Source organism: Manis javanica, chromosome 6, assembly GCF_040802235.1.
Source record: "Manis javanica isolate MJ-LG chromosome 6, MJ_LKY, whole genome shotgun sequence".
NCBI classification, from domain to species: Eukaryota; Metazoa; Chordata; class Mammalia; order Pholidota; family Manidae; genus Manis; species Manis javanica.
In genome coordinates this window covers 41,433,882-41,461,436 of record NC_133161.1, presented here as the reverse complement: position 1 = coordinate 41,461,436, position 27,555 = coordinate 41,433,882, and the positions used below count along the sequence as shown (strand labels likewise).

The 27,555-nt window shown below is 37.9% G+C and overlaps 1 protein-coding gene across 1 annotated transcript in view; it reads right to left on the bottom strand.

The window, feature by feature from the left end:
• The window catches only part of LOC108392843 (probable C-mannosyltransferase DPY19L2), a 111,382-nt gene that overhangs the window by 33,459 nt on the left and 50,368 nt on the right, over nucleotides 1–27,555 (bottom strand). The window contains 4 exon segments of the mRNA XM_036990540.2: nucleotides 759–839; nucleotides 4,332–4,391; nucleotides 16,359–16,445; nucleotides 17,151–17,228. Coding sequence (XP_036846435.1) covers nucleotides 759–839; nucleotides 4,332–4,391; nucleotides 16,359–16,445; nucleotides 17,151–17,228 — 306 coding nt within the window.

Below are 27,555 nucleotides of genomic sequence, written 5' to 3'. Positions count from 1 at the left end.
TATTGTATGACACAGTCATGTATGCTCCTATCCAAACAGAAAATGCTAAAAATCAAAATCAAATACACGCATTGTTTTCTATTCCCTAATTTAGGTAGGGACTTTGAAAAAGAGCATTATTTAGCACATTAGCCTTAAAACAAACAGAAACACAACACAGGAGGGATACATATTTTCTAGAAGAAGGAAATACAGAAAACTTTTAACATTCTCTTTTTACATTAAAAGGAAAGCTTTAAAAATATCAAATCACTCTTAATTTTAGCCCATAATTATAAACTATATTGAGATGTTAAAAGTTCTATATTTCAAAGCTGAGCACAGATTGCTCACATGTTAACTTTGCAATAAATGAATTTTTTAAACAAATGATTATTTGTATTTTAACTGAAATATAAATATATAATTATTAAGATAAGAAGATATATAATATAAATATTAAGATAAGATATACAATATAAAAGAAGATAACTTTTATATTAAGATATAAAAGATAAGAAATATTAAGATACAATTAATTTTTTTCCTAGAAGTCTACGTTAGCATTCACTGTTATAATTTTTTCTTAGAGAGTTGAAAAGATCATTGAACTGCATGCAGGGTTTCAGTACTGACTCTGCCAATAACTAACTAGGTTGAGGACCTTGAAGAAGGCACTAAACCTCTGTAAATAAAGAGGTTAAAATAGATTGTTTCAAAGTTTTCATCCAGTTACATATTTATAGGAATTTTTGATGTTTTTACTAGAAAGTACTTACATTGTCTGAAACACCTAACATTTTAGATGTCAGAAATTTCAAAATGATTGTTCCACACAACCAAGCAGAGCCTTGAATCAACTAGAAAATAAATAAAAGAGATAGAAGTCAGCTATTAAAAATTATAAATTACCCATTAAAATATTCAATTACATCATAAGTGGCATAGGAAAATTTTAATCACATGAGGTATTAGTGATGAGGTCTAAAAAACGATGTTTCTTTAGAAAATTTCATGTAAAGGGAAAGAAAACTGATGACACTGCTATAAAACATGTAACAACACAAGAGTTCTACATACCCTAAATCTAAAGGGATTTTTTTAAGTAATTTATTTTCAATTTCTGCTAAGAAAAGGGTTATATGTTTGTTTTACAAGCTGAAAACCCTTTTTTAAAAACAGGATTATTTTCCAGCTGAAAATCCTTTTATGAAAGTAGGATTAAATTATTAGAAATTCTTCTACCACTCTTTTGGAAATAGTTATATCAGTCCATCTTCAAGAAAGGAAAATTTGAAATGTGAAAACTTATGTTTTCATTTTAAAGACAGAAATATGAACTAAAAATTACATGAGCGTTTCTGTTTGTTCTTTATTTCTTGGCTAGCCTTGATTAGAAAGAGCGCTGATGTGGGCTTCTCGGTAGCCTGAGCAAAATTACAGCAGCCTAAATCCAACTCTCTCCACACAAGTAGAACAATACAACCACACATACAGAAAAAAGATAACAGACAAATTTCAAATTACCTTTAAACGGAAATACAGCAAAGGTATAGCTCAAGGTCTTGATCTTAGCCTTTGCAGAGAATGAGGGCAGTTTCCAAACTATGTGGAAGTGGGAAGTGGGAAGTGAGGGGCCCAAAATTGAACTAAAATAACCTCAGAAAGAGAAAGCCCACCTTAAGTGTGTGAAAAGAGCCCCAGTAGATTGGAGAATGAATACAGAGCAGGGACTTAGAAGGGTGTAGGATAAAACAAGTACTGATGTCTGAAAGGCATTACTTATGGAAAGGAAGAAAAAAGGAAAAGAGGAAGGAAGGAAGGAAGGAGGAGGAGGGAGGGAGCGAGGGCGAGAGAGACAGAGAAAAAGAAAGAGAGAGAGAGAGAGAGAGAGAAAGAAAGACAGAAAGAAAGAAAGAAAGAAAGACAGACAGACAGAAAGAAAGAAAGAAAGAAAGAAAGAAAGAAAGAAAGAAAGAAAGAAAGAAAGAAAGAGAAAGAAAGAAAGAAAGAAAGAAAGAAAGAAAGAAAGAAAGAAAAAGAAAGAAAGAAAGAAAGAAAGAGAGAGAGAAAGAGAGAGAGAAAGAAAGAGAGAGAGAGAGAAAGAGAGAGAGAAAGAAAGAGAGAGAGAGAAAGAGAGAGAGAAAGAAAGAGAGAGAAAGGAGGGATGGAGGAAAGGAGGGAAGAAAAAGAAACTGATAAAAGCACATTTTGCTACATTGACAAAAGAGGCTGCACTTGGACAAAAAAATGCCAGCTCTGTCCACAAAATAATTAGATTAGACATGCCTATATTATTTATACAAAACTCCTATAAAAAAATGACAAAAATGAGGTTCAAACATTTTAGCTGATGATCCCCATCCCAGGGTGTTTAACAAAAATCTCACAAAGCAGAAAACTACAGTGTAGAATTAAAAGATGAATTAAGTATCCTTAAATAAACATTCATAAATATAAAAAACCTTAAATAAAAATTTCAAAAACTACGAAAAAAACAGAAGTGAAAAGAGAGTTGATTAAACTTATAGAACAGAAATGGAAGAAAAGGAGAAAAATCATCAAAAAGTAAAGACATTCTCAAGATAATGAAAGGAGAAGAGATTCAAATAAAAATTTAATAAGGGAACTGAAGTAAAGGCAGTAAAAAAAGAGATTAAGGAAGTAAAAAAAATCAAAGTGGTAGAAATGGAAGACAGGTAACAACATTTGAGTCCCTGAAAAAGAAAAACCAAACAATGGTTTAAAACTAGCATTTAAACTATAATTCAAGGAAACTTTTAGAAATTAAAGAGGATCTGAATCTACATTTGGAAAGCATCCATTAGGTACTGGGAAAATTGGCCTGGTAAGACAAACTACATCAAGACACATCCTAGTAAAACAATTAAAAATGAAGAAAAATTCCTCAACACCTTCAGGCACAAAGGTCACATAACTTATTAGGCCAAGAGAATTTAGCTAGTATCAGACTTAAAACATATAAAAATAAAAGCAAGACAAGAGTAGACCATTTTTAAAAAATTCAAGACAGTGGGAAACAAGGACTTTACATCCAGCAAATCTGTCAGGTATAAAGATTATAGAAAAACAGTTTCAAACTGGCAATAATTGAAACATCTTTGTATTCCTGGGATGAACTCAATTTAATCAGAATGGATTCTCTTTTATATATAAGAGATAGATAGGGCTGTTCTTGTAATTTTCTTTTTCTTTTGTATTTTTATCGATTGAGTATTTTTATCTAGGTGAAAATTAAAATCTATGTTCATGAGTAAGAATATAATGTCCTTGCCTGGTCTTAGTATCAAACTATAGTTTACCAGTGAGTTCTGTTTCCTTTCTTGTAGGAATTCTCAATCTCTTATGAAATACACAGAGTGCCCCTTAGTGTTTCTGAGTAAATTTCATCATGAGCTCTGTTCAGTAATTACCTTGCAACCAAAAATAGGAGTCTCCCATAAAGCACAATTTGCTTGTATTGAAGAAACCTATAAAGTGCAATCACTTAAATGCACAGATATTTCTACAGTTTCATCATAAGGGATAGGAGAATGCCTCTAGCAATGAGAAACTGGCAGCTCACTCTATCTTGTTCTTTTGTATTCAGAGTAGAAAATTACGTTCTTTTCTTACCGTAACTTTTCCAGTTTTACTCCATCAATATATTCTATGTAATCACATAGTTCCTCAATATGGCAGGTTTTACTTTTTTAATAGGAGTACATCCAAGATCCAGAGAAAAAGAATGAATGTCATCTATTTGATAGTACAAGAATTAGCTGTTTCAGTGCCTACTTAATAAAATATATTTTACTTGGGAACAAAACACATGAACAAGATATCATGAGCCACCATGTTATATTTGGGAAGAAGTCAAACAAAGGTTAGGTAGTGAGTAAGTTGAGATAATAAAAAGGAGTGGAATACTAGGAAATGTTACAGGGGCAAAAATAAGTTTGAAGTTGGAAGCAGAAGGAAAGATAGATGATGGATAGATAGACGTAGAGAAAAGAAAAAAGGAAAGTGGGTCAGAACTACATGCTGAATTATTTTGAATGAAAGGTTAGTAAATTTAAAAAGAGAAACTCAAGGCAAATAGAGATTTAAAAATCAAGGTAGTAATGGTATAGCAGAATGAAAAGTACAGAAATCCTGAGGATAGTGCTGAAATAAATTAAGTTCTTGATAGTGACTTGCAGATGTTGCTAAGGACTATTTCTCACCTGATGTATGTAGCTATGTATAAGATGTATTAACTATAAGTCATTAAATTTTTTAAGTACATTATTTGTGTTCAAGTCATGGAAATAAGAGTTTGAAGAAACTGTGTTGAAAATGTTGAAACTTACCCAAAAGTTCAGTTCAGATACTCTCAATCTTTGAATTTTATATCTCTCTAGAATTATCACCTAAAATGTATGTAAAATTAAATTAAATTAACATTTGTATTTTACATGAATGATACATTTCAAAAATTACATAACCACCCTTCCCCTTCCACCTTAGCTATCTCCAGCCATGTTCCTTCTTAAGTGTTGATCTTTCAAAATTTGGACATGGCAAATTTCCTTGGAGGGAGAGCTAAATAAATGTTTTGTGCACCAAAAAGTTACCTCTAGAATTAAATTAATTTCTCACTGAGTTACTTGGGAATTTTACTCAGGAAAATTCTGAGGAGGTAGATGGTATAGGAGATATGCCCATGCAAGTGCATATGTAAATTACCCAGAAAAATTAGTGGTCTAAATTAACATGAAAATGCTTCCCCAAACTCCCAAATAAAAAGTTCAAAATGTGTAAAATATGCCAAACTTATAAGACAGAAAAGTAAATTTCCATGTGCCAAAGAAGGAAATTTTTAAAAACTAAATGATTAACAGATAATTAATACAGATAAAGTTAATTAATTAACTTACGGCAGTCTTTAAGGAGGGCTGTGGAATGAGGTTACAACTATAGGTTTGCATTAAAAAGAAAGGTAGCAGAAGAGGGTTTGGAACTATGAAAGGTAAGAAACTGGAATGCAAACTCATACATAAAGCTGGGGTCCAAAATACCAAATCCTCAGTGCTATCAACTGAATGGTCAAGAACTACACCAAATTCATATGTTAAAACCCTCATCCCCAATGTGATGTATTTGGAGGTGGAGCCTTTGGAAGGTAATTTGATCATAAGGGTAGAGACCTCATGAATGGGATCAGTGCCCTTATAAGAAAGACATCAAAGAGATCATCTGTCTCTCCACCATGTGAGAATTTGGTGAAATCATTTGTCCATAAAACCAAGAAGAAAGCCCTCACCAAGAACCAAATTGGCTAAAACCTTGATCTTGGACTTCCCAGCCTTTAGAACTGTGATAAATTTTTTTGTAAGCTACCCAGTCTGCATTATTTTTTTATATCAGTGTCAATTAACAAAGACACTCACTGACCAGGCATATTTCTATCATCTCTACAAACTGATAAGGTATTTGTTTATTCTCAAGTTTGGGGTGAAAAAAAAAGCTTCTCCTCAGAAACTGAAATCTTAGGCTTGTGTATTATTTAGATGTGGAGTAGGATTCTGCATCATTTAGTTAGCCCAAGGTGAGCCAGTATTCGTAAACATCCAACAACAGGAAAATACAAATGTATGGATTATACATTGCAACACTGTACACAAATGCAAAATATAGGAAACAACCTCTATGTTCAGATGAGACAGTAGTACATGCATGCACAGTGGAGAATGAGCAAGATCTCTAGGAGTTGATATGGAGCGATACGCAAGATAGGTCATTAAGTGATATCCAGAATAGGCTGACAAATCAAAGTGCAAAAGACTATAGTATGCTACCTTTGATGTAATTAAGAGGGGATATAACAAAATGTATTGTAATATTTATTTGTATAAAAGAGAAAAAAACAACTAAATGGGTAAAACAGAAAACCAATGAGATATCTTAGAATAAATAGGTAGGACCAAATCTACCTAGAGAAAGGTGGAGTGAATGGGGTGGAAGGAATAAGGGGTTGTGACAATTTCTGAGTATAACTTTTTGTATATTTCTTATTCTTAGAAACCCGGTAATATTTCACCCAAAAAATAAATTAAGTAATTAAAATCAACCAGGATGGAATTTCTGCTCTGGTCAAGTTGGTGAAAGGAAAGGAGTGACACACAGCAGCAATTCACCGGAGAATTCTGCTTTATTAGGGAAAGGTGCTGGGTAATATAGGAAGGGGCATGGGGTGATTGTGGTGTTACTTCTACGGGGCTGGTGGCTATTGGCTAGGTGCTGGGATTGGGAGGGGGGCAAGAGGTGATTGGGCTTCAGTTGGCGCCGTCGGGAACTGAGGACCTGGAAGAGAAGCTGGAAGTTCGCCATCTTACTGGTGGGGGTCCTTCATTCCCCCCTTTCTCCTCTATGGGGTTGTGGACGTTGCTTTCTCTCTGACTGCTTCCTGCTGAACGGGGGCGGAGAAGGGAGAGAGGGCTTGAGGATTGGGAGGAAAGGGTTGATAGGACTCCCCACAGTAATGACGAGTAGATGTGGACTTCTTCAGGTTGGAAATCAATGAAGGTTCCCTGTAACCATAGGTCAAGGACTTGTTGATTCCAATGGTGCTAAGAGGATACGGGTGCCAGGAGCCAGGTGTCTGTGGCCATTGTTTCTAGGAGCAGTTTCCAGGGGAGAGAGGGGTCTATCTCAGCGTGTGGTGAGGAGGTTACGTGAGGGTGAGGGATCTTCTGTGGCCAGAAGCTGATAGTTCCTGAGTAAAAGCTGGTTGAAAGTTTGATTAGAGATTTTTCCGACTTGGGATTTGATGAACTTTATTACATAGGGTAAGAAGAGACAAGCGAGAAGAATGATTATTATGGGGCCTGCAATGGGCCAGAGCCAGGTAAGGAGGGGGTTTGTTAGTATTGAAGAGAAAGGGTTGGAATTGGAAGCAGAGTGGAGGCTGGAGGCAAGGTCGGTGAGTTTGGTAATGTCAGTTTCTACAATGCCGGATTCGTTGATGTAATAGCAGCACTCTTCTCGAAGGAAGACGCAGGTGCCGCCCTTCTCGGCTGTAAGCAGATCTAAGGCCCGCCGGTTTTGAAGGGTGACCTTAGCTAGCAAAGTGACCTGTCTTTGGAGAGAGGCCAGGGAATCGGCAGTGGATGTCAGGGCTCCCTCAAGTTTGGCGTTGAGATCTTTAATTGCCCATAGAGAGTGACTCAAGGCTCCTCCTGAAAACCCTGCCCCAATGGCTGCGGTGGTCAAAGAGATACCGACCATGATGGGAAGGAAAGCAGCCCTTTTTGTGCACGAGGGCAAGGGAGGTTGGAGCTCAAGAAATTCTGCCATGCTGTAAAGTGTAAGCTGTCAGATTAGGGTGACGAGAATGCAGAGTGTATTGGAGTTGGGAGGCAGTGAGTTGAAAAGACTGCCATTACACCAAAAGAAGTGTCCCGGTTGCGTAAAAGTCTTAGAGCTGGAGGTAGGGGTGTAGATAGAGAGGCAGTGAAGTACACTGGAGGGGGGTGGAGTAGGGCCTACACAGTGGTGGATGGTGAGATTATCTGCGTATTCTGGTTCCCATAGGGGTATGTCTGCCAGGGGGCGGAGGGGTTGTCCTTCTGCATGGAAGGAGTAGTTGGAAATATTAAGGGGCACGGCGGCCAGCAGTGGGCGCTGTAGTGATGCGCACAAGAAACAATTGGCGGTGTTGAGGGTGTGGTTGAGAAAGATGGTGGTGTCTTGAATAAGCTGTAACTAAGAGTAGGAGGAATAAGAAGATGAAGAGGTGCTGTCAAGAGTTTGGATAATGACTTTCGGAATGTCTGATATGTGATGCAACTTGAGAGATCTGGGAGTGAGAGGGAACATACTTTCGAGAGATATGAAGGGTACCGTGGGGGGTCGAGGACCCCCCATAGTAAAACTGAGGCTGTGACTCCAGCAGCCCATCGAGAGTCCCAGGGATCTGGGATTGATAAGGAGAATGAGCCGTTGGGATATTTCATGAAACGGTTGGAGGAGTAATACTGTGGGTACCAGGAGTTACCCATGTAGTGAACGGCGCAAGACCAGTAGGGACATCTCCCGTAGGTGTCTGGCCATCGCCTGCAATAGGCTTGTTTTTGGTCATAGAGGAAGCAGAGGTAGGGAGAATAAGGGTAGCTGCTAGTGAACACTTCGGTGGAGGGAGGAAAGTGGAGGTATAAAGGCTCAGAGCAGCCTTTCAGAGGGCAGTCTGATGTGGCAATGAGGGCAGTAACTTTTGTTTGATGCTGTGTGTCAGTCTGTCTGACTTTGAATCACCATATAAAGGAGGCTGGGGTGGTGGGGAAGACAATAGGAATGAGGAAAAAAAGCGAGAGAGCAGTAAAGGAGGAAAAAGTCATGATTCAGGTATGGATGGCAAAGGGGGTGAATGGGATTTTGGAGGAAAGAGGACAGTAAGGTCAGGAGTCTGGAGGGAGGGAGAGTCTGTAAACTTTTGTAGGTTAAGAGATCTTTTAGGTGATGTGGGGACAGAATGGTAAGGGGTGCCCTGAATGTCAGTTTATGAGCTTCTTTCTGCAAGAGCTGTCTAGCGGCTAATGCCCGTAGGCAGGGGGCCCATCCCCGAACTGTGGGGTCTAATTGCTTGGAGAGATAAACTACTGGGGCAAAGGATGGGCCATAATATTGGCCTAGGACTCCTAGAGCTTGACTGGACCTCTCATGAATGTATAATGAGAAGGGTTTCGACAAATCAGGGAGATGGAGAGCTGGGGCTTCTACAAGGTCTTGATGGAGCTTAATGAATGAGTGTTGGGGTGAGGAGGATAATGGTTCTTCAGGGGGGCCCTTGCTGAGGTCGCATAGGGGTCTTGCTAACAGGGAGAGGTTAGGGATCCACGCTCTAAAATACCCAGACAGGCTTAGGAAGGAAAGGATTTCTGTCTTGGTTTTGGGAATGGGCAGGTCAGAGAGGAGCCATTTTCTGTCTAAGGTAATGGACTTTCTTTGTTGAAATAGGAGGAATCTGAGGTAAGTGACAGAAGGGGAAGAGATTTGAGCTTTGACAGGGGATACTCGGTAACCTCTGGAAGCTAAAAGGTTAAGTAGAGAGGCAGTGTCAAGATGAGACTGTTCTCACGAGGGACTGCAGAGTAGAAGATCGTCCACGTATTGTAATAAGGTGGACTCGGAGTGATCATGATTAAACTGTTTGAGGTCCTGAACTAGGACCTGTCTAAAAATATGGGGACTATCTTGGAAGCCTTGTGGCAAAACTGTCCAAGTGAGTTGTTCAGAATGTTTTGTGTATGGGTCCGTCCAGGTGAAGATGAAAAAATCTTGGGAGGAGGGGTCTAGAGGGATAGAAAAATGCGTCTTTGAGATTTAGGACTGGGAAGTGGGATGCTGAGGCAGGGATCTGTGATAAAAGGGTGTATGGATTTGGAACTAAGGGGTGGATAGGGACAACGGCCATGTTGATGAGGCGAAGGTCTTGGATGAGGCGGAAAGATCCGTTGGTTTTTTTAACAGCTAATATGGGGGTATTAAACGGGGAGTGAGTGGGTCTGAGGTAATTTTTGTTTAAGAGATCTTGAATAATGGGTTGGAGGCTTATGAGGGCTGAAGTGGTTAGGGCATATTGGGCCTGACAGATATACTGAGAGGGGTCACGTAATTTGATAAAGGCAGGAGGACATAGAGCCACGGAGGGGCTTGTAATGTCCCAAACTTTGGGATTTACAGGGTGTATGAAGGCGGAACCGGAGCTTTCATTGGGTGGAGGGGGGTTGTCGGCTATGAGGGCTATCAGAAAGGGAGTACTGGGGGCTGTGGGAGTGGATATAGTTAAGGAAATGTGGAGGAGGGAAAGGATGTCCTGTCTTAATAAAGGGATGGGACATTGGGGCATAACTAGGAAGGAGTGGGAGAAAGGTATGGGATTGTCTTGGATTGTGAATAAAAGGCGGGGGGGGGGTTAATGGGAAAATCTGTTTACTTCCTACCCCGACTACAGGAGTAATGGCAGGCATGGTAGGGCCCCGGTATTCTCGCAAGACTGAGAAGGTGGCTCCTGTATCTAGGAGGAAGGAGATGGGGCGACCATCTACTATTAAAGTAACACTGGGCTCCTGTTTGGTGATGGAAATGGTCGGGCGAGAAGCCCCCGGGCCCCGTCAGTCTTCTTCTGCCAGCCCCACTACGGCGGGCTTAGGATGGGGGTTGTTCGTCCAGCCTCCCCTTCGGGTGGCTGGGCAATCAGACCCTCAGTGGCCCTTTTTGTGGCATCTGGGGCATGGGGTGGTAGGAGATCTGGGGGAGGGGCATGCCCTTGACCAATGCCCTTCTTTTCCACACTTGAAACAAGCTCTTAGGGGGGGCCTGTTTGTAGAGGGGCGCCCAAGTTGTGGTTTTATCAGCTGAGCGAACATTTGGAAATTGGCCTGATCAGCCTTTTGTCTACGGCATTCTTTCTCCTCCTCCCAGTTATGGAAGACTTTAAAGGCCACTGTTAGGATCTCAGTCTGTGGGGTAGCGGGGCCCTGTTCTAACTTTTTGAGTTTAGCTTTAATGTCGGGGTAGGTTTGAGCTAGGAAGTATGTCATAAGGACATGTCTTTTATCAGGCGTTTCTGGGTCAAGGCTGGTATACTGTAGTAGGGCTTGAGTGAGTCTGTCTAAGCTACATCCCGGACGGGGGCGATAATTTTGGGAGGCCCTTGGGACCGAGTCTGACGGGGACTGAAGGGTTCTGGCTCAGTCTGTGGGGGAGTGACGTGGTCCAGCTGCACCTAGTTGAGCAGGTTTTGAAGTGCAGAAGGGGGGCGAAGAAAATAAAGATAGAAAGAACTGGGAGGGCTGATGCTCCCATGCGTCGCCAGCCAGCAGCCCAGCTGCTTACCTCTGCCGCTCCAGTTGGGCTTAAACTCACAACTCTGAGGTTAAGAGTCACATGCTCTGCCAACTGAGCTACAGCAGGGCTCCTGTTAGTTGCTTTTGGAATGCATAAACAGAATGTTCTTTGTTTTCAATTCTTGCTACATCGGCGAGTAGGAGAAGGGCATAGCTAGAAGCAGGGGCGGTGTTTCTACACATCTTCAAGGTCTCCCTATTTTCAGAGTGAGGAGTCTTGGCTCGTCTTTGAAGACAAGATATGTTTTTGTGGACAGATAACTTCCAAGGACTGCACCAGTTGTTCTCAAGCTTGTGCTTTCTCATGCTGCATTCGGGAAAGGTACTTTCCCATTCTCCCTACAAACATGTGAGAAGACAAAGGCGGTCCCCAACAGGGGAGAAACAGGTGATGAGGGCAAAGACGGAGGAGGCCCCTGGGACCTAGTTAAAGGGGGGCTGAAAGGCTCAGGCTTAATCTACGGGGGACGAAGGTGGAGGAGGTGAGATGGGGGAGTAGATGGTGGGGGAGGAAGGGAGAAAGGCTGTTGTAGGAGAAGAAGGGGAAGGGAGTGAACGGGAGGCTTCTGCGGGGGAGATGGCTTGCAGGCTAGGAGAACTTGGGGGTAGGCAGGGGGAGGAGGAGGTGGAAAGCTTCAATATAGGGAATCTCCTTCCATTTTTTCAGGCGCTGGCAGTAGTTAAAGAGATCGTGAGTGATGTTAGGATCAAGAGTTCCCCCTGCAGGCCATTGGTTGTTATTGTCTAGGGGGTATGTCGGCCAATTTTGGGAGCAGTATTTATGGAGAAGTTTTGGTTGTATATCAGGTGTCAGGGAGAGGGTAGCCAGATGCTTAAGCAGGCATTCAAGAGCTGAACTTTCAGGGAGGGATGAGGAGGCTCCCATGGCTAAAGGACAGAGAAGGAGACAAACAGGGGAAGATGAACAGAAATCCTTGGACTGGAGGCAGACCGCAAGGAGACAAAGGGCGTCCCCGATGATCCCTGGTGGTCTGCGGAAACTCGTATATGAGTCGGAATTTCTTAGGAAGTGTGGGTCGTCACCCAGACTTCCCTAAGAAGGCAGAGTGCCGGAGTCACGAGGTACCTAGTACTAGGAATTTTCGGCTGATGGAATGGATTTTGGCAGACAAAACGGAATGGAAGGACGAAGGGGGAAAAGGGAGCGTTCTCATCCACAAAGGAGTCACCTCATTTATGGCTGTTGGAGGAGGGGCCTGAGGGCCTGTCACAGCTGTGAAGGCCTGAGGCGGGGTTTATGGCTGTTGGAGGGGGGCCCTGAGGGTCTGCAGCAGCTGTGAAGGCCAGAGGCGGCGATTTATGGCTGTTGGAGGGGGGCCTGAGGGTCTGCAGCAGCCGTGAAGGCCGGAGGCGGCGATTTATGGCTGTTGGAGGGGGGCCTGAGGGTCTGCTTCAGCCGTGAAGGCCGGAGGTGGCAATTTATGGCTGTTGGAGGGGGGCCTGACGGTCTGCTGCAGCTGTGAAGGCCGGAGGCTGGGAGAGTTCCCTCCTCGTCCCCGAGTGTCAGAGCCTTGCCGGACGATCACGGTCAATGGCACTGCGATAGCTCGGGAAGGAGTGGCCCACTCCGGGGGAAAACTTACCTAAAGGCCAGGGAGGAGTGGTGAGTGTGATGAGCCAGCGCCGGAAAAAGAGGACGAGGGCAAGCTGCTGCTGGTGTCGGGGGGAAGACGGGGCCCAGTTGGAGTGTCCCGTCTCCCGGGTTTCGGCACCAATGAAAGGAAAGGAGCGACACATAGTAGCAATTCACTGGAGAATTCCGCTTTATTAGGGAAAGGTGCTGGGTTATATAGGAAGGGGCATGGGGTGATTGTGGTGTTATTCTATGGGGCTGGTGGCTATTGGCTAGGTGCTGGGATTGGGAGGGGGGCGAGAGGTGATTGGGCTTCAGGTGGCGCCAGCGGGAACCGAGGACCCCGAAGAGAAGCCGGAAGTTCGCCATCTTACTGTTGGGGATCCTTCAGTTGGTATAACAACAACCACATTTACTTTCCCATCTGAAACAACTAAACTCAAGCAAAAGCAATTATAAGAGACTACTATGAACAATTAGATGCCAACAAATTGGAAAACATAGACGAAATGGATACATTTCTAGAAGCATACAATCTACCAAGACAAACTCATGAAGAAATAGAAACTCTGAACACATCCATAACTAGTAGTAAGATTGAACCAGTAATGAAAAACCTCCCAACAAAGAATAGACCAGAACCAGATGGCTTCAGTGGTGAATACTACCATTTAGAAAAAAATTAATGTCAATCCTTCTCAAACTTTTACACAAAATATAAGAGGGAACACTTCCAAACATTATCTCATGAAGCCAGCATGACCCTGATACCAAAGCCAGACAAAGACGTTGCAAGAAAACTAAACTGCACACCAATATCCCTGTGAACATGGATGCAAAAATCCTCAACAGAATACTAGAAAACCAATTCTAACTGCACCTTAAAAGGATCCCACAGTATGATCCAATGAGATTTATCTTGCAATGCCAGGGTGAATCAACATTGGCAAATCAATTAATGTGACATACTACATTAACAAAATAAGGGATAAAAATCACTTGATCCCCTCAACAGATGCAGAAAAGCATTTGATAACATTCAACACTATTTCATTATAAAAACTCTCAACAAAATATGAATAGAGGGAAATTATCTCAACATTATAAAGGCCATATTTGAAAATTCCACAGCTAACATCATATTCAATGGTGAAAAACTCAAAGCTTTCCTCTAAGATCAAGAACAAGGCAAAGATGCCACGTTTCACCATTAAGCTAGAGTAATTAAGCAAGAAAAAGAAATAAAAGGCATAAAAATTGGAAAGGAAGGTGTAAAATTATATCTGCTTGCAGATGATGACTTATATGTAGAAAATACTAAAGGTTACATGTGCACAAACACACACACACAATTAAAATAAACAAATTATGCAAAATAGGATAGAAAATCAACATACAAAAACACGTTGCACTGCTATATATTAACAATGAAATATTTGAAAAGGAAATTAAGAATTCTATTTATAATAGCCTCAGAAAGAATAAGTATTAAGAATAAATTTAACCAAAGATGTAAAAGACTTATACACTGAAAACTACAAAACATTGCTGAAAAACATTAAAGATACAAATGGAAAGACAGTATTTGTCTTTCTCTGACTTATTTCTTGTAGCATAATGCCCTCAATGTCTAGCCATGGTGGCACCAATTTTAGGAAAATCTTTTATATTTACTTTGAGCTGCCATTTCCATTTCATTTGTGTAGAGCCAGGCTGATATCTAATATTCCTTCAATCTGAAGGACCTCCTTTAACATTTCTTTTAGTGTAAACCTAAAGTCTTTATTTTGCCTTCATTTTTAAAGGTATGTTTCCTGGGTATAAAATTATAGATTGACAATACTTTTTTCTTTAAATACTTAAAAGATGTTTATTGACTGTACTGTTATTGCATTTTTACTTATGAAAAATCTGCTGACATGTTTACACTCTGTTCTTCTATATTTAACACATCGTATTTCTTTGGCTATTATGATTTTCTCTTTATCACTGATTTTGAGCTATTTGATTATAATGTGCCATACTATAGCTTTCTTTATGTTTCTTGTATTTGAAATTTATAAAAATTCTTCATCTCTGAGTTTATAATTTTCATCAAATTTGATGGAAAAATGTTGGCCATTATTTCTTCAAATAATTTTTTCTACCTCCTCCCAACTTCCCTCATTTAGACATGGATTTTACTTTGCCTATATTAACTGTAAATGGGGCATGGAATAATACCATTTTGCAATCCCTACTGAATTAATGGATCTGGTACTAAGTGTTAGGACCGCTAGAATAAAAAGAGAGGTATCTCCTGATGAAAGAAGAGTACTATAGATGTGCCAAAGGAATCAACCTGAACCTAAGTTTTAAATCCAATTATTAATATGTTATAAATACAGAGACAGTAGAAGACAGAAAGATGCACTGTGAGGAGTCCAAGAGCAATATCTTGATCATAGAGCCATCCACATGTTTAGTGTCCCTTAAACTGATTAAACAAATAAATGTCCTAATGAAAAACAGGGATATATATTGGAAACATGTAGATAAAAATAGAAACTTAAGTGATAAAAGTAAAAAGGAATGTCAAGAGTGATTACCATAGTCAAGATAGTCATTAATGTTTTAGAGCAGTGCAAGGGAATTATAATTGAGGCAGGTCACATGAAGGGCTTCTAGAATGGTTGGAAAAGTTCTGATTTTGACTTGATAGTACTTTGAGAATGTTTGTCAAACAATAGTTCACTAATCAGTACTTATCAGTAATAAGTCAGTACATAAAACATTTGTTTTGTAGTTTTCTGTATCTGTGCTGTATTTCAAAATAGTTTTCATAAAATTTATAGAAGTTTTCATATTTCATAAAGGTGGATGAACACACTATTAATGCTGGCAAAGTTTGACAAAATGTTGGAAAGAAAGAGTCTATGCTTTGGGGGAGAGAAAAAGAGGGTGGATCACTTACTGTGAGGCAAAAAAGACATGGGGAGCAAAAATGTTAAAACACAAAGGCAATCCCAAAAGATTTCATCATTGCATCCCACATGAAAAAGTGTTGTATTTTGGTGTTTCTGTGATTGGTAACCTTTATGTTCACTATGGAAAGGGAACATTCCAGGAATATTAAAGTGGAGAAGAACATTCCAGATTCTGGCCTTTGCATATCAGAAGTGTGACTATAAAGTAGTAAAACTGATTTACTGAACCAGCATTCCAAATTCATATCTAAATGAATGTTATTCCATGCAAGTAAGTCACATGAGGAAATTCTATACTTATTCTAATTATGTTGTCATTAGCTCAAAATGGTTTGGAACTCCTCTTTCTAAAACGCCTTCAGAGATAATTTTATTATGGATGCAAGCAAATTGGTCTTATCACTTTATTGTCACACATATTTTGATCAAGATCTATGTTACCCAGCCCAATGACCCACCTTATTCACATGACTTGGGCCATTTCCAAAAAATAAAATCCAGCTTGAAAGACAAAGATTTGCCACCATTGAGGATATTCAAAAGAATGTGCTATAATCTGTGAAGGCAATTCAAAGGAGTTCCAAAAATATTTTGGACAATAACAATGTCATTGCAATAAGTATTTACCCTACTGAAGTGACTGAGAAGGAAACTAGTTTTCATAATAAATTATGGAATATTTTAAAAGTAAGTCTTATGAACTTTGAAATATTTGTCTGGGCATTGCCCTAAAAAGGCAAACTTTGTACTATATTACTTTTCAAGGATGAGGTAGAGAAATGCTGTTATTTTGGGGAAAACCTTTTCATGCCTTTTCATGTGAGTATTAATCAGTAAAGGGCCCTATTTACTCTCCTAAACATGTATTAGATGGGTAAATCTGCTATATTTGATAGGTTAAAAAGAAATCTTCATGAGCTTAACACTTACCCATGTCATTAACAAAGATGAAGAATAGTAAGAAGATAGATACATTGGATTTCCAAACATCAACACAAAACAAAGGAGAACTGATATCTGAAAAATCAAAGAAACAGATATTTTATAGTTATTAGCTATATAGCATAATGCATACTTTGTCTATAAGCATAGAGCCATTTTTATTGCAAACTATTTGCATAAAGAAGATTAATAAATAGATCTTGGCTAATGATAATATAATTTCAAGATACTGATAGGTTCTAAGTATTTTCAACACCATAAATTCTATACAGCAGAATTAGTTTTCTTTCCTAGTGCTACTTGGTACAAAGAAAACAGGGAAAAAACCCTCTTATTTCTATTAATTTAATAATGGAGTGATATAATAAAGAAAACTTGGTTGTGAGTATTACTTTTCTAATCTTATTTTTGTCGAATTACTCGAGAATTTCCATCAATAATGAAGCTTTAATTTCTCATGTAAAAAACATTTATTTTTATGTTCTTAAGGGAGCTGTGTTTGGAAACTAATATAAAACCAAAAATACAAGAACATGAAACTTTCATTATATCAAACAAAACTTTTTTAACATTTCAAAGTACACAATATCTATAGTTGATAGAGTATAATCTATCTGAATATTATAGATATAAATATATATAATCTTTCCTTCTGAATATTATCAACATCATATATATTAAATATTACTTGAAAGAGGATATCCATAAACAGAATCAGTTCTGTTTTAAAAACCCTGAGTCTTATTTTAATATTTGACTTACAAATATTAAAAATGTTACCATATTCATATAAATGATCTTCTGAAATTTGTTTGGCTCAATGTACCCCACAACATACATGGGAAACAGTGAGGCTATCTGAAATAAAAATATAAAAATGTTAAAGTGAAAAATAATGTAGAAAAACACACTTTACTATTTATAAGCAAAGCAAATACACCTGAAGAGTTGTATTTTCAATAATGATAGTCATACTTTCTAATAAACCAACCTTCTCAGTGAGAACTACAATAGCTAGGAAAAACATTTAAAAACTACCTGTATGAAAAGACACAGACTACTAACAGGGCAAAAAAAAAAAAAAAAGAATTAGTAAGTTAAGATCAGAGAAAAGATGGAAATCTATAGTGATGAGCATGGTATTTTGGGTTACTTTTCTCCCAGAGGCATCTGCCAATTCCAGAAGAAGTATATACTGGTCAGTTAAGAGAAAGCTGAAAGATTTCTACAGACTCAGCAGTCAGGGCACACCAAGACTGGGATCCCTGCTCAATCACCAGGCTTTGGCTTGGAGCTTCAAAGGGCTGCACTGTGAGAGAACCAGAAATCAAGTAGTCTTCATAAAGACTAAGTTCACCTTTAATTATCTTACTCTCCAACTGCATCAGAGTGATTCAAGAATGTTAGTGCCTTTATTTGCCTTCTAGAAGCAATTTACTCTTCCCTGGAAGAAGTTAATATCCATCCGGCTCAAATTTGAGCAAGTTTGGACTTGCTCAAAGTCCAAACACCACATTAAAACTAACCAGATATAGGAGATAAGACATTACCACTAAGACAACAGAAAGAGATCCATAAAGAAGCTAGTTCAAAGGTCAGCAAACTTTTTATATAAAAATCCAGAGAGTAAATATGTTACACTTATGTGAGCCACATACAGTCTCTATTATGTATTTTTCTTTTCCTAGTTTTTTTTAAACAACACTTTAAGAATGAATAAAACAACTCTTAGCTTGCAAACCAAAACACGTTTGGCATCATCAGACACAAACTAAGTTTGATACATGCAAGGAAATAATAGATAGGATTGAAAATTCCAGGAGAGTACTAGAAGCCATAAAAAAACTGAGAATGTGCAGCTAGAATGTACAGCAATCAAAAACAAGAGGCTAAAGACGGGTTTTAAAAGCAGTTTAAACACAGTCAAACAAAGAAACTGAAAGATAGTGAAGAAGAAAACATCTAGAAAAGCATAAAACGACAAAGGGATGAAAAATATAGATGGAACATACAAGAGGTAGAGCATAAAGTGTAAAGATCTAATATATCATACTTTACATCTCAGAAAGGGATTAAGGAAATAATAAAAGCCATATTTAAGAGATTATACCTCAGAAGTTCCCAAAATTTATAGAAGTAATCAAGCATTGATTGCTAAGTATTACAAACCTTCAACAAGAGGTAAATTAAAATAAACAAAACCTGACCCCACTTACATATATCATACTAAAAACTGTTTAAAACAAAAGGCAAAGAAAAATGAATGAAATAAAATGGGAAGCCCAGAAATAGATCCATGTAATTATAGGCAACTGAACTTTGACAAAGGATCAAAGGTTATTCAATGGACAAATGAGTCTTCTCAACAAATAGTGCTAGAAAACTTGGAAATATATGCACAAAAAAATGGATATGCCTATACCTTACACCTTTCAAAAAAAAAAACTCAAAATGGATCTTAGACCAAAATATATAAACATAAACTATATTCTGAAAGATAAAATAGGAGAAAAACTAGGTGACCTTGCTAAAGGATGAGTTTTTAGATACATCAAAAGCATGATCCATGAATGAAAAAATTGATAAATTGGGCTTCCTTAAAATTAAATACCTCAGCTCTGCAAAATACTATTTAAAAAATTAAAAGATAAGCCAAAGACTGTGAGAAAATCTTTGAAAAACCTATATCTGATAAAGGTCTGGTATGCAAAATATACTAAGAACTCTTAAAACTCGGAAATAAAAAAACAAACCAATTTTAAAATGGGCAAAAAATTTGAACAAATGCGTTACCAAAGTAGATATACAGATGAGTCCATAAGCTCATGGAAAGATGTTAACCATAATACTCCATTAGAGAATTGTAAATTAAAACAAAATACTGCTCACATGTATTAGAGTAACTAAAATTCAAAAACCTAGTAAAATTGGCAATTTCTCACAAAACTAAACAGTCCTGCCATATAATCCACCAATCACACTCCTGGGTTTACCCATCGAGATAAAATCTTATGTCCACTCAAAACCTGCATACAAATGTTTATAGAATCACCAAAGACTGGAAACAACTATGATGTCCTTCAAGAGGTGAATGGATAAACTGTCACCCATTTATACAATGGAATATTATTCAGCAATGAAAATGTGAGCTTCATAAAAAGATATGAAGGAACCTCAAATGCATTACTAATAAGAAAGAAGCCAGTCTGAAAAAGTGGTTTGCTCCATGATTCCAACTATGCGACATTGTATTTTGGTTGTATTTTATTACATTAAAAAAATGCAGAGCTCTACTATGAATTACAGCATTAATATTTCTTGTATTTTAGAGGATTGTATTCACAATAATTATTATGACTAGGCCCAAGAATTCTTTTGTTTGGGCCTTTGAAATATAAATCCCATGCAATTTAATATTCAGGAGTAACCAGGTTATGAGTTTACTGTACAATTTTTAAAAATTCGTAAGTACAATAACATTGGATAATTAATTCAAAAATCCAAAAGAGATTTAAAGAGATATCTGCTGACAATGGTAATACCTTCAAGTAATAACCCATTTACCTGAATATTTTATTCCCAAAACTTTTGCTTATAACTTTGTTGTTTGGGGCTTAAAATACAGTTTTCTTAGAAACACTGCTATAAATTCAGGTCCATTCATAGACACTAGAGAGCAAATGTTATCTCTGCCCTAAAGGAATTTACGTGCTGGTTGTGTGGACAGAAAGGAAGGACACAAAATGCTCAGCAGACCTTTTCAGCACATCATGAAGAGCCTCATGAAACAAGCACAGGAGAATCTCAGAGTCAAAGCACATTAACTGTTACCAGTTCATCTTATTGGTTAACTATTTAGAATTTGGGAGTTTTGTACTAATATCTTACTCTCAAACCCTTGTTATTTCTTTTTATTCTAGCATAAATACCTCACAACCTGTCTCCTCACTAAAAATGGATGAGGCAGATATAGAGTGGTTTCAACTTAGTGTTGTATTTTAAATTTTTTGAGAAACCTCCATACTGTTTTCCATAGTGGCTAAGCCAATTTAAATTCCCAGCAACAGTGCACAAGGATTCCCTTTTCTCTATATCCTTGCTAACATTTATCTCTTGTCTTCATGACAATATTAACTCCTTATCAGACATATAAACAAGTAAGATCAAACCAAACTAAAAACCTTCTGCACAGTAGGAAACAATCAGTAGAGTAAAAGGCAACCTATAGAATGGGAGAAAACACTTTCAGACCATATATTTGACAAGAGGTTAATATTCAAAACATGTAAACAACTTACAATTCTCTAACAAAAAATGAGTAACTCAATTAAAATATGGACAAAGAACCTGAACGATTTAAACTTGGATATTTATCCAAAGAAGATACACAAGTGGTTATTAGACATGTGAAAAAAATAACTCAGTGTCAGTAATCATCAGTGAAGTGAATATCAAAACCACAATGATACATTACCTCACACCTGTTAGGATGGCTATTATCAAAAAACAAAAGACAAGTATTAGGATGCAGAAAAAAGGGACCCCTTTTACACTGTTGAGAATGCAAAACTGTGTAGCTACTATGGAAAGCAATATAAAGGTTCCTCAAAAAAAACTGCAAATAGAACTATTTTATAATTTAGCATCCTTATATCTAGATAGTTATCCAAAACAATTGAAAACAGGATCTTGAAGAGATATTAACATTCTCATCACTGCAGCGCTATTCATAATATCCAAGATATGGTAATAACCTAAATGACAATCAATGGATAAACAGATTTTAAAAATATGTTAAACACATACAAAGGCATATTATTAGCCTTAAAAAAAGAGGAAGCTTTGTAATATTCAACAATATCGATGAGGACATTATGCTAAGTGAAATAAGCCAGTCAGAGAAGAACAAATACTGCATGATTTCACTTATGTAAGGAATCTAGAATAGTCAAACTCATAGACACAAAGAATAGAATAGTGATTGTTAGGGGTTGTGAGGAGGAAGAAATGGGAAGTTGGAAATGAACAAATATAAAATTTGAGTTATGTAAAACCTTCATAAGATTGTGTATCATTGATACCCTAATTTTAAAAATTGAGTTATGCAAGATCAGTATGTTCTAGAGACATGCTTTACAACTATTGTGCTAATATGCCTATAGATAACAATACTGTTTTGCACACATAAGAATCTATGAAAAGGTTATATTTCATGTTGTGTTCTTATCACACACATAAAAATGCATTTAAATTTTTTTAAAGGTACTTCACATAAAATAAAAGGATATATAACAACTACTATGTAAAATGTACATAGTATTGCCTCAAAATGTTTAAAAATATGAATTCACAGAACTATAAGCAGATATAGACAAGTGTTTTGTTATAGTGGAAGAATTTAACACAGTCCTCCTCTAGTAACTAAAACAAGCACACAAAAATAGGAAAGAGCTAAAAGATTTGAGTAACACAATTATAAACTTGGCCTAGCCAACATATGTAGAACTTTATACCTAAAAAATATAAATACCCAAACTTCAAAAATGCATCAGAAATAGAAAATACCTAGAAACAAATCTAATGAAAGATTTGTAAGACCTCTCAAAATCTATATATTATTGAGAAAATTAAACAAGAACAGAATAAGTGGATATATATCATGTTCTTTGGCCAGAAGACACAATATTTTAAAGAACTCCAAATTTTTTTATTTACTGAAATCATGCTTCAAACTGAAAAGGAAAGGAATACATATAGGACCTCTTGAGATTTCATCTGAATTTGGGAAGGAATAAGCCTGGAACACAGGTTTTAAGAGGCAGTAGGAGAAAGAAAATAGCTGCTTTCTGTTTGTCTCCTATTCAGACCAGTTCATTTAATAAAATAGTTACAGTTGTTAAAAGAAACTTCATAAATTCTCCTTGTGAGGAAAATTAATCCTAACATCAATTATGAAAAATGCATGGGAAAGCAATTAGGTAATAGAGTAAACTCAATTAATTATAGTTTTACGAAGGGTACAGAAGTAATCTTCAAATGCATATTTCTTTTATTAATGCTGCATGAAAGCTGAAGGCATTTTAGCAAGGAAATAAGATAACACAGACAAATCTTCAACAGAGAAGTATTCAAAGATACTAGAGATAAAACAAAATTAACTGGAAATTGTTGGTGCTTTACAGTTGGGGAGACTTGATTTTAACTTTATCTTTGAGCCTCAGTGTCTCATCATTAAGAGTAAAGTAATAATACCCATCTGACCTGACTCCTGAAGTTTGGTATATGTTAATCTCCCTTTCCTTTCTCCCATAGACAAATATCATTAAGATATGTAAATCTAGGCCATCTTCCCTAAATATTACAATGAAGCTTTGAATAAGAAAAACACTTCATGGGTGAAAATTCGACTTAGTTGCTGAAATATTGTTATTTGAATTGCAGGATAAATTATCCTTCTGTTAGCATGAAAAAACAAATACACATACAAAACTATATATTAGTTAAGAAAACTAAAAGCCAGGAGTGATGTCAGCATCATTGAAGGGCCCCCACCAGTAAGATGGCAAACTTCTGGCTTCTCTTCGGGGTCCTCGGTTCCCGCCGGCGCCACCTGAAGCCCAAACACCTCTCGCTCCCCTCCCAATCCCAGCACCTAGCCAACAGCCACCAGCCCCGTAGAAGTGACACCTCAATCAATTCATGCCCCTTCCTATATAACCCAGCACCTTTCCCTAATAAAGCGGAACTCTCCGGTGAATTGCTGCTATGTGTCGCTCCTTTCCTTTCAATCATGGCTGCATAAGATGTCTCCTTTTCACCCCTACTTTTAATAACTAAAATTTGGTATCCATCTACAGATAAAAGAGCCTCTGTGGAAGTTGTGAGATTCACCATCATATGCCAAGGGTCCTAGGAGTTGTCCTGCCCAACTATGCATTGGGTGAGAGCAGACAGACCTCAGTACAGGCTGTGGAACCAGTAGGAGTGAGTGAACTGGTCCCAGACCCTCTCTAGGCCTACGCTGGGGAACACCTGGAGAGTGGTGACTCAGGCAGATACCCACAGAAGACAGAGCCTTTGTAGAACTCTAGGCTTCCCAAGGAGATCCTCCAGCACTCCACTGAAGCAAATATATACGTAAGTCTGAATGCCCTGGAGAAAATAAGAGGAACTTTGCCAGCACTGCCCCTCTCTAGATGTGGCACAGTGAGAGGCTGAACTGGCCAAAGCAACCTCTCCCACAAGAGAAAGGGAGAATGGTGAGTGAGGGCTTGTCTTCCACAAATGTTCAGAACACTTTTGGGTAAAAACATTTCTCTCCCATAGCACCCAGAGTAGTGAGGTGAGATCTCCATGACTTGGGAGAAGGAAAAAATTGAAGAGAGACAAACATCAGAGAGTACTAAGAGGGTGTGGTTCCTTCTGACTGTGTTCAAGGACTCCAGTAGGAACCAGCCCAACAACTGCTGGGAAAAACTCACTCAAGGATCCCTACCTGGCCCACAGGCCCCCTGACATTCCCCCCCCCCGAGTGTTAATTAAACCCACATCTCCCCAACCTTGCAGCCAGCTCTTTGTGCATGCTCCTTTAGGTAGCCTGGTGAACAAGCTCTAGCAGACAAGCTGTTCACACAGAAAACAGGCCAGGGTCTGTGGGCAAGGGAGAAACCACAAACTGGAGGTGTAGTACCACCTTCTGGAAAACAGAAAAGATCTCCAGCAGGCAGCCAAGTGAGTTGTAAAGTCTAGAAGGCATACACGCTTAATAGTTTTGCCACAAAGAGGGAGCAAGAAGCATGGAATAAGTGTATCCATGGAGGTGTATCCAAGGTCAGAGAAAGCCCCAGATATAAGTAGAACCAACAAAGAATACCTCCCACCCGAAGGCAATTACTAAAGACTGGAAGACATGACTGTTACCTCAAGTGCAAAAAACAGCAACACAAAACTCTAAGGAATAGGAAGAAACAAGAAAACATGACATTAAAAAAAAACCTCAATAATCCTCTACTAACTGAACTAAAAGACACAGAATCGTATGAGTCACCCAATAGACAAAAGTGCTGTTTTGAGGAAAGTCAACAAGATACAAGAAAAATCAGAAGGGCAATTCAATGAAATCAGGATAATAATACACGAACAAAATCAGAAGTTTAACAAAGAGAGAAATCATTAAAAAGAAACAAATAGAAATTCTGGACCTTAAGAATTCAATCAATGAAATGAAAAATGCAATAAAGAATATCAACATTCAAACAGATCAAACAGAAGACAGAAAGGTGAGTTAGAGGATAGGAACTCTGAAATAACCTGTCAGAGGAGAACAAAAACAATGAAAACGAGTGAGAGAAGCCTACCTGATCTATATAATGCCAACAAATGATCAAATAACAAATCACTGGAGTTCTAGAAGAGAGGCAGGAGGCAGAAAATTTACTTAAAGATGTAAAATGAGAACTTCCCAAACCTGGGGAGAGAACTGGACATCCAAGTTCACAAAACTAATAATATCACCCCACTGTTGCAATAGAAAATAACCTTCTTTAACACATTCTATAGGGAAATTGTCAAAAATCAAAGACAGGGAGAATACTAAATGCAGGAAGAGAAAAAAGATTATAACCTATAAGGAACCCCTATTAGGCTACCAGCTATAGTAATCAAAACAGTATGGACTGGCATAAAGACTAACTCATATAACAAAAAAGAATCAAGTGCCCAGAAATAAATGTATGCATATATGGTCAACTAATATTTCACAAGGAAACCAAAAATACTCGGTAGAGAAAGGATAGTCTCTTCAATAAATGGGTTAGGAAAACTAGATATTTGTATGAAACTGAACTCCTTACACCACTCACAAAAAATTAACTCGAAATGGATTAGAGACTTAAACACAAGACCTGATACTGTAGAACTCCTAGAAGAAAACATAGGGAATAAGTTCCCTAACACTGCTCTTAGTAATGATTTTTCAGATTGTGACACAGTTGGGTAAGGTCATCAAAAAGATACAACCACCGGTTGAGCCATAAGTTGGACAGTCTGGGACTTCTCACCCCACCCCGCAACCCTGTCCTTGGAATGTCAGTTGTGCTTGCCTTTCCCACTCCCAGAAGCTGTCCCAAGGACACAGACTTAAAATAGTGATTGTGCATTGAGACCAACTGGATGGTATACATGACTAAACCTGGTTTGGCAGATGAGCAGTGAGATCTACTCATCTTGTCACTGCCCGATAATCCTTGTAAATTCCCTTACTTATTAAACCTGATACCAGTCTCGAGTGGCCCACCTCTTTCTTCAGTCTCTCCCTGACCTCCATGTATGAAGGCCAGTTTCAGATTAGACCTGGGAAGCACCCAAGAAGCTTGTGAACCATTAAACACCAAAAGCACAACAAGAACAGAAAACTCAGTAAGTAGAGCTAAATCAAACTAAAAAGCTTTGGCACAGCATAAGAAATAATCAACAAAATGAAAAGGACCTATGGAATGAGAGAAAATATTTGCAGACCATATAGCAGATATTAATATCTAAAATATACAAAGACCACAAAGAACTTAATAAAAAAACCTCATTAAAAAAGGAGTAGAGGATCTGAATAGTTATTTTTTCAAAGAAAACATGCATATGGCCAACAGGCACATGAAAAGATGCTCCACATCACTAATTATCAGGGAAATGGAAGTGAAATTCACAAAGAGGTATCACCTCACACTAGTCAGAATGGCTATTATCAGAGAGACAAGAAATAACAAGTGTTGAGGATGTAGGAAAAAGGGAACCCTGAGGCCACTTTGGTAAGAATATAAATTGGTGCAGCCACTATGGAAAAAGTATATGGAGGTTTCTCAAAAACTTAAAAAAGAACTACTATATGATTTAGAAGTTCCACCCCTGCATATATCTCCAAATGAAATCAAAACAGAACATCAAAGAGGTACTGCACTTCCATGTTTACAGCAGCATTAAGTCACAATAGCAAAGATGCAGAAATAACCTAAGTATCTGTCAATGGACAAATGGATAAGAAGATACATGTGGAGCACATGTATACATACGTATATACACACACAATGAATATATATATGTATACACACACACATACACAATGGAATATTATTCAGCCATGAGAATGAAGGAAATCCTGTCATTTGTGACAAAATAGATAACTTTGAGGCAATTATGCTAAGTGAAATAAGTCAGACAGAGAAAAGACAAACACTGTATGCTGTCACTTATATATGGAATCGAAAAAGGCCAAACTTGTAGAAACAGAGAATTGAATTGTGGTTACCAGGTATTGGGGGTGCAGAAATAAGAGATGTTGGAAAAGGGTAAACTTGCAACTAGAAGATGCATAGGTTCTGGAGTTCTAATGCACAGCATAGTAATTATATTCAATACTGTATCAAATACTTCAAAGTTGCTAATAGACTAAATCTTAAATGTTCTCACCACAGAAAAGAAATAATAATTATGTGACTTGATAGAGGTGTTAGCTAACACTATGGGGTAATAATTTTGCAATACAATAATGTACCAAATCAACACATTGTACACCTTAAATTTATAAAATGTCAATTATATCTCAACTAAAAAAAACTAAAAGCCTAGTGCATCTTTTGAGCAGACTGAAAATCTTTTAAGACAATATCAAAATCACCCAAAGAGCTACTTAAATAGTTTCATCAGCACCACTGGATTAATAAATTTGCTTGCAAGAAAGTAATGCACATTAGAAATCTATTCTACAATGTTGACATGCGCAAATAATGAAAATGATAGAATTTCCATTATATAATCGGAAAGGGACAACTATAAGAAAGCAGAGAGAATATATTAAATATGCTTATGCTTTAAAATGCAGCACCAATTAAGTAGAGGTTATAATTTCATTCTTTGTAGATAACTGGTAGCACAGGCTTCTTGGCAGAAATTTCTCACTGCCAACAAAGAACATTATTATTATCACTGTTTATTATTAGGTAGAGAGGAGCTCTAATGGAAAATTTTAGCATCATGAAATTTCATCAAAACTGATTTTTTACTTCCTGCTTCCCCAGCTCAGTTTCTTGCCATTAGGTACTTAGTTGTTTGAAGTGAAAGAATGTGGTCTCAGTCCACTCAACTAATATCATTACTAATGCTCTGAGAAATAGTGCCCAGTAATATTCTGCTC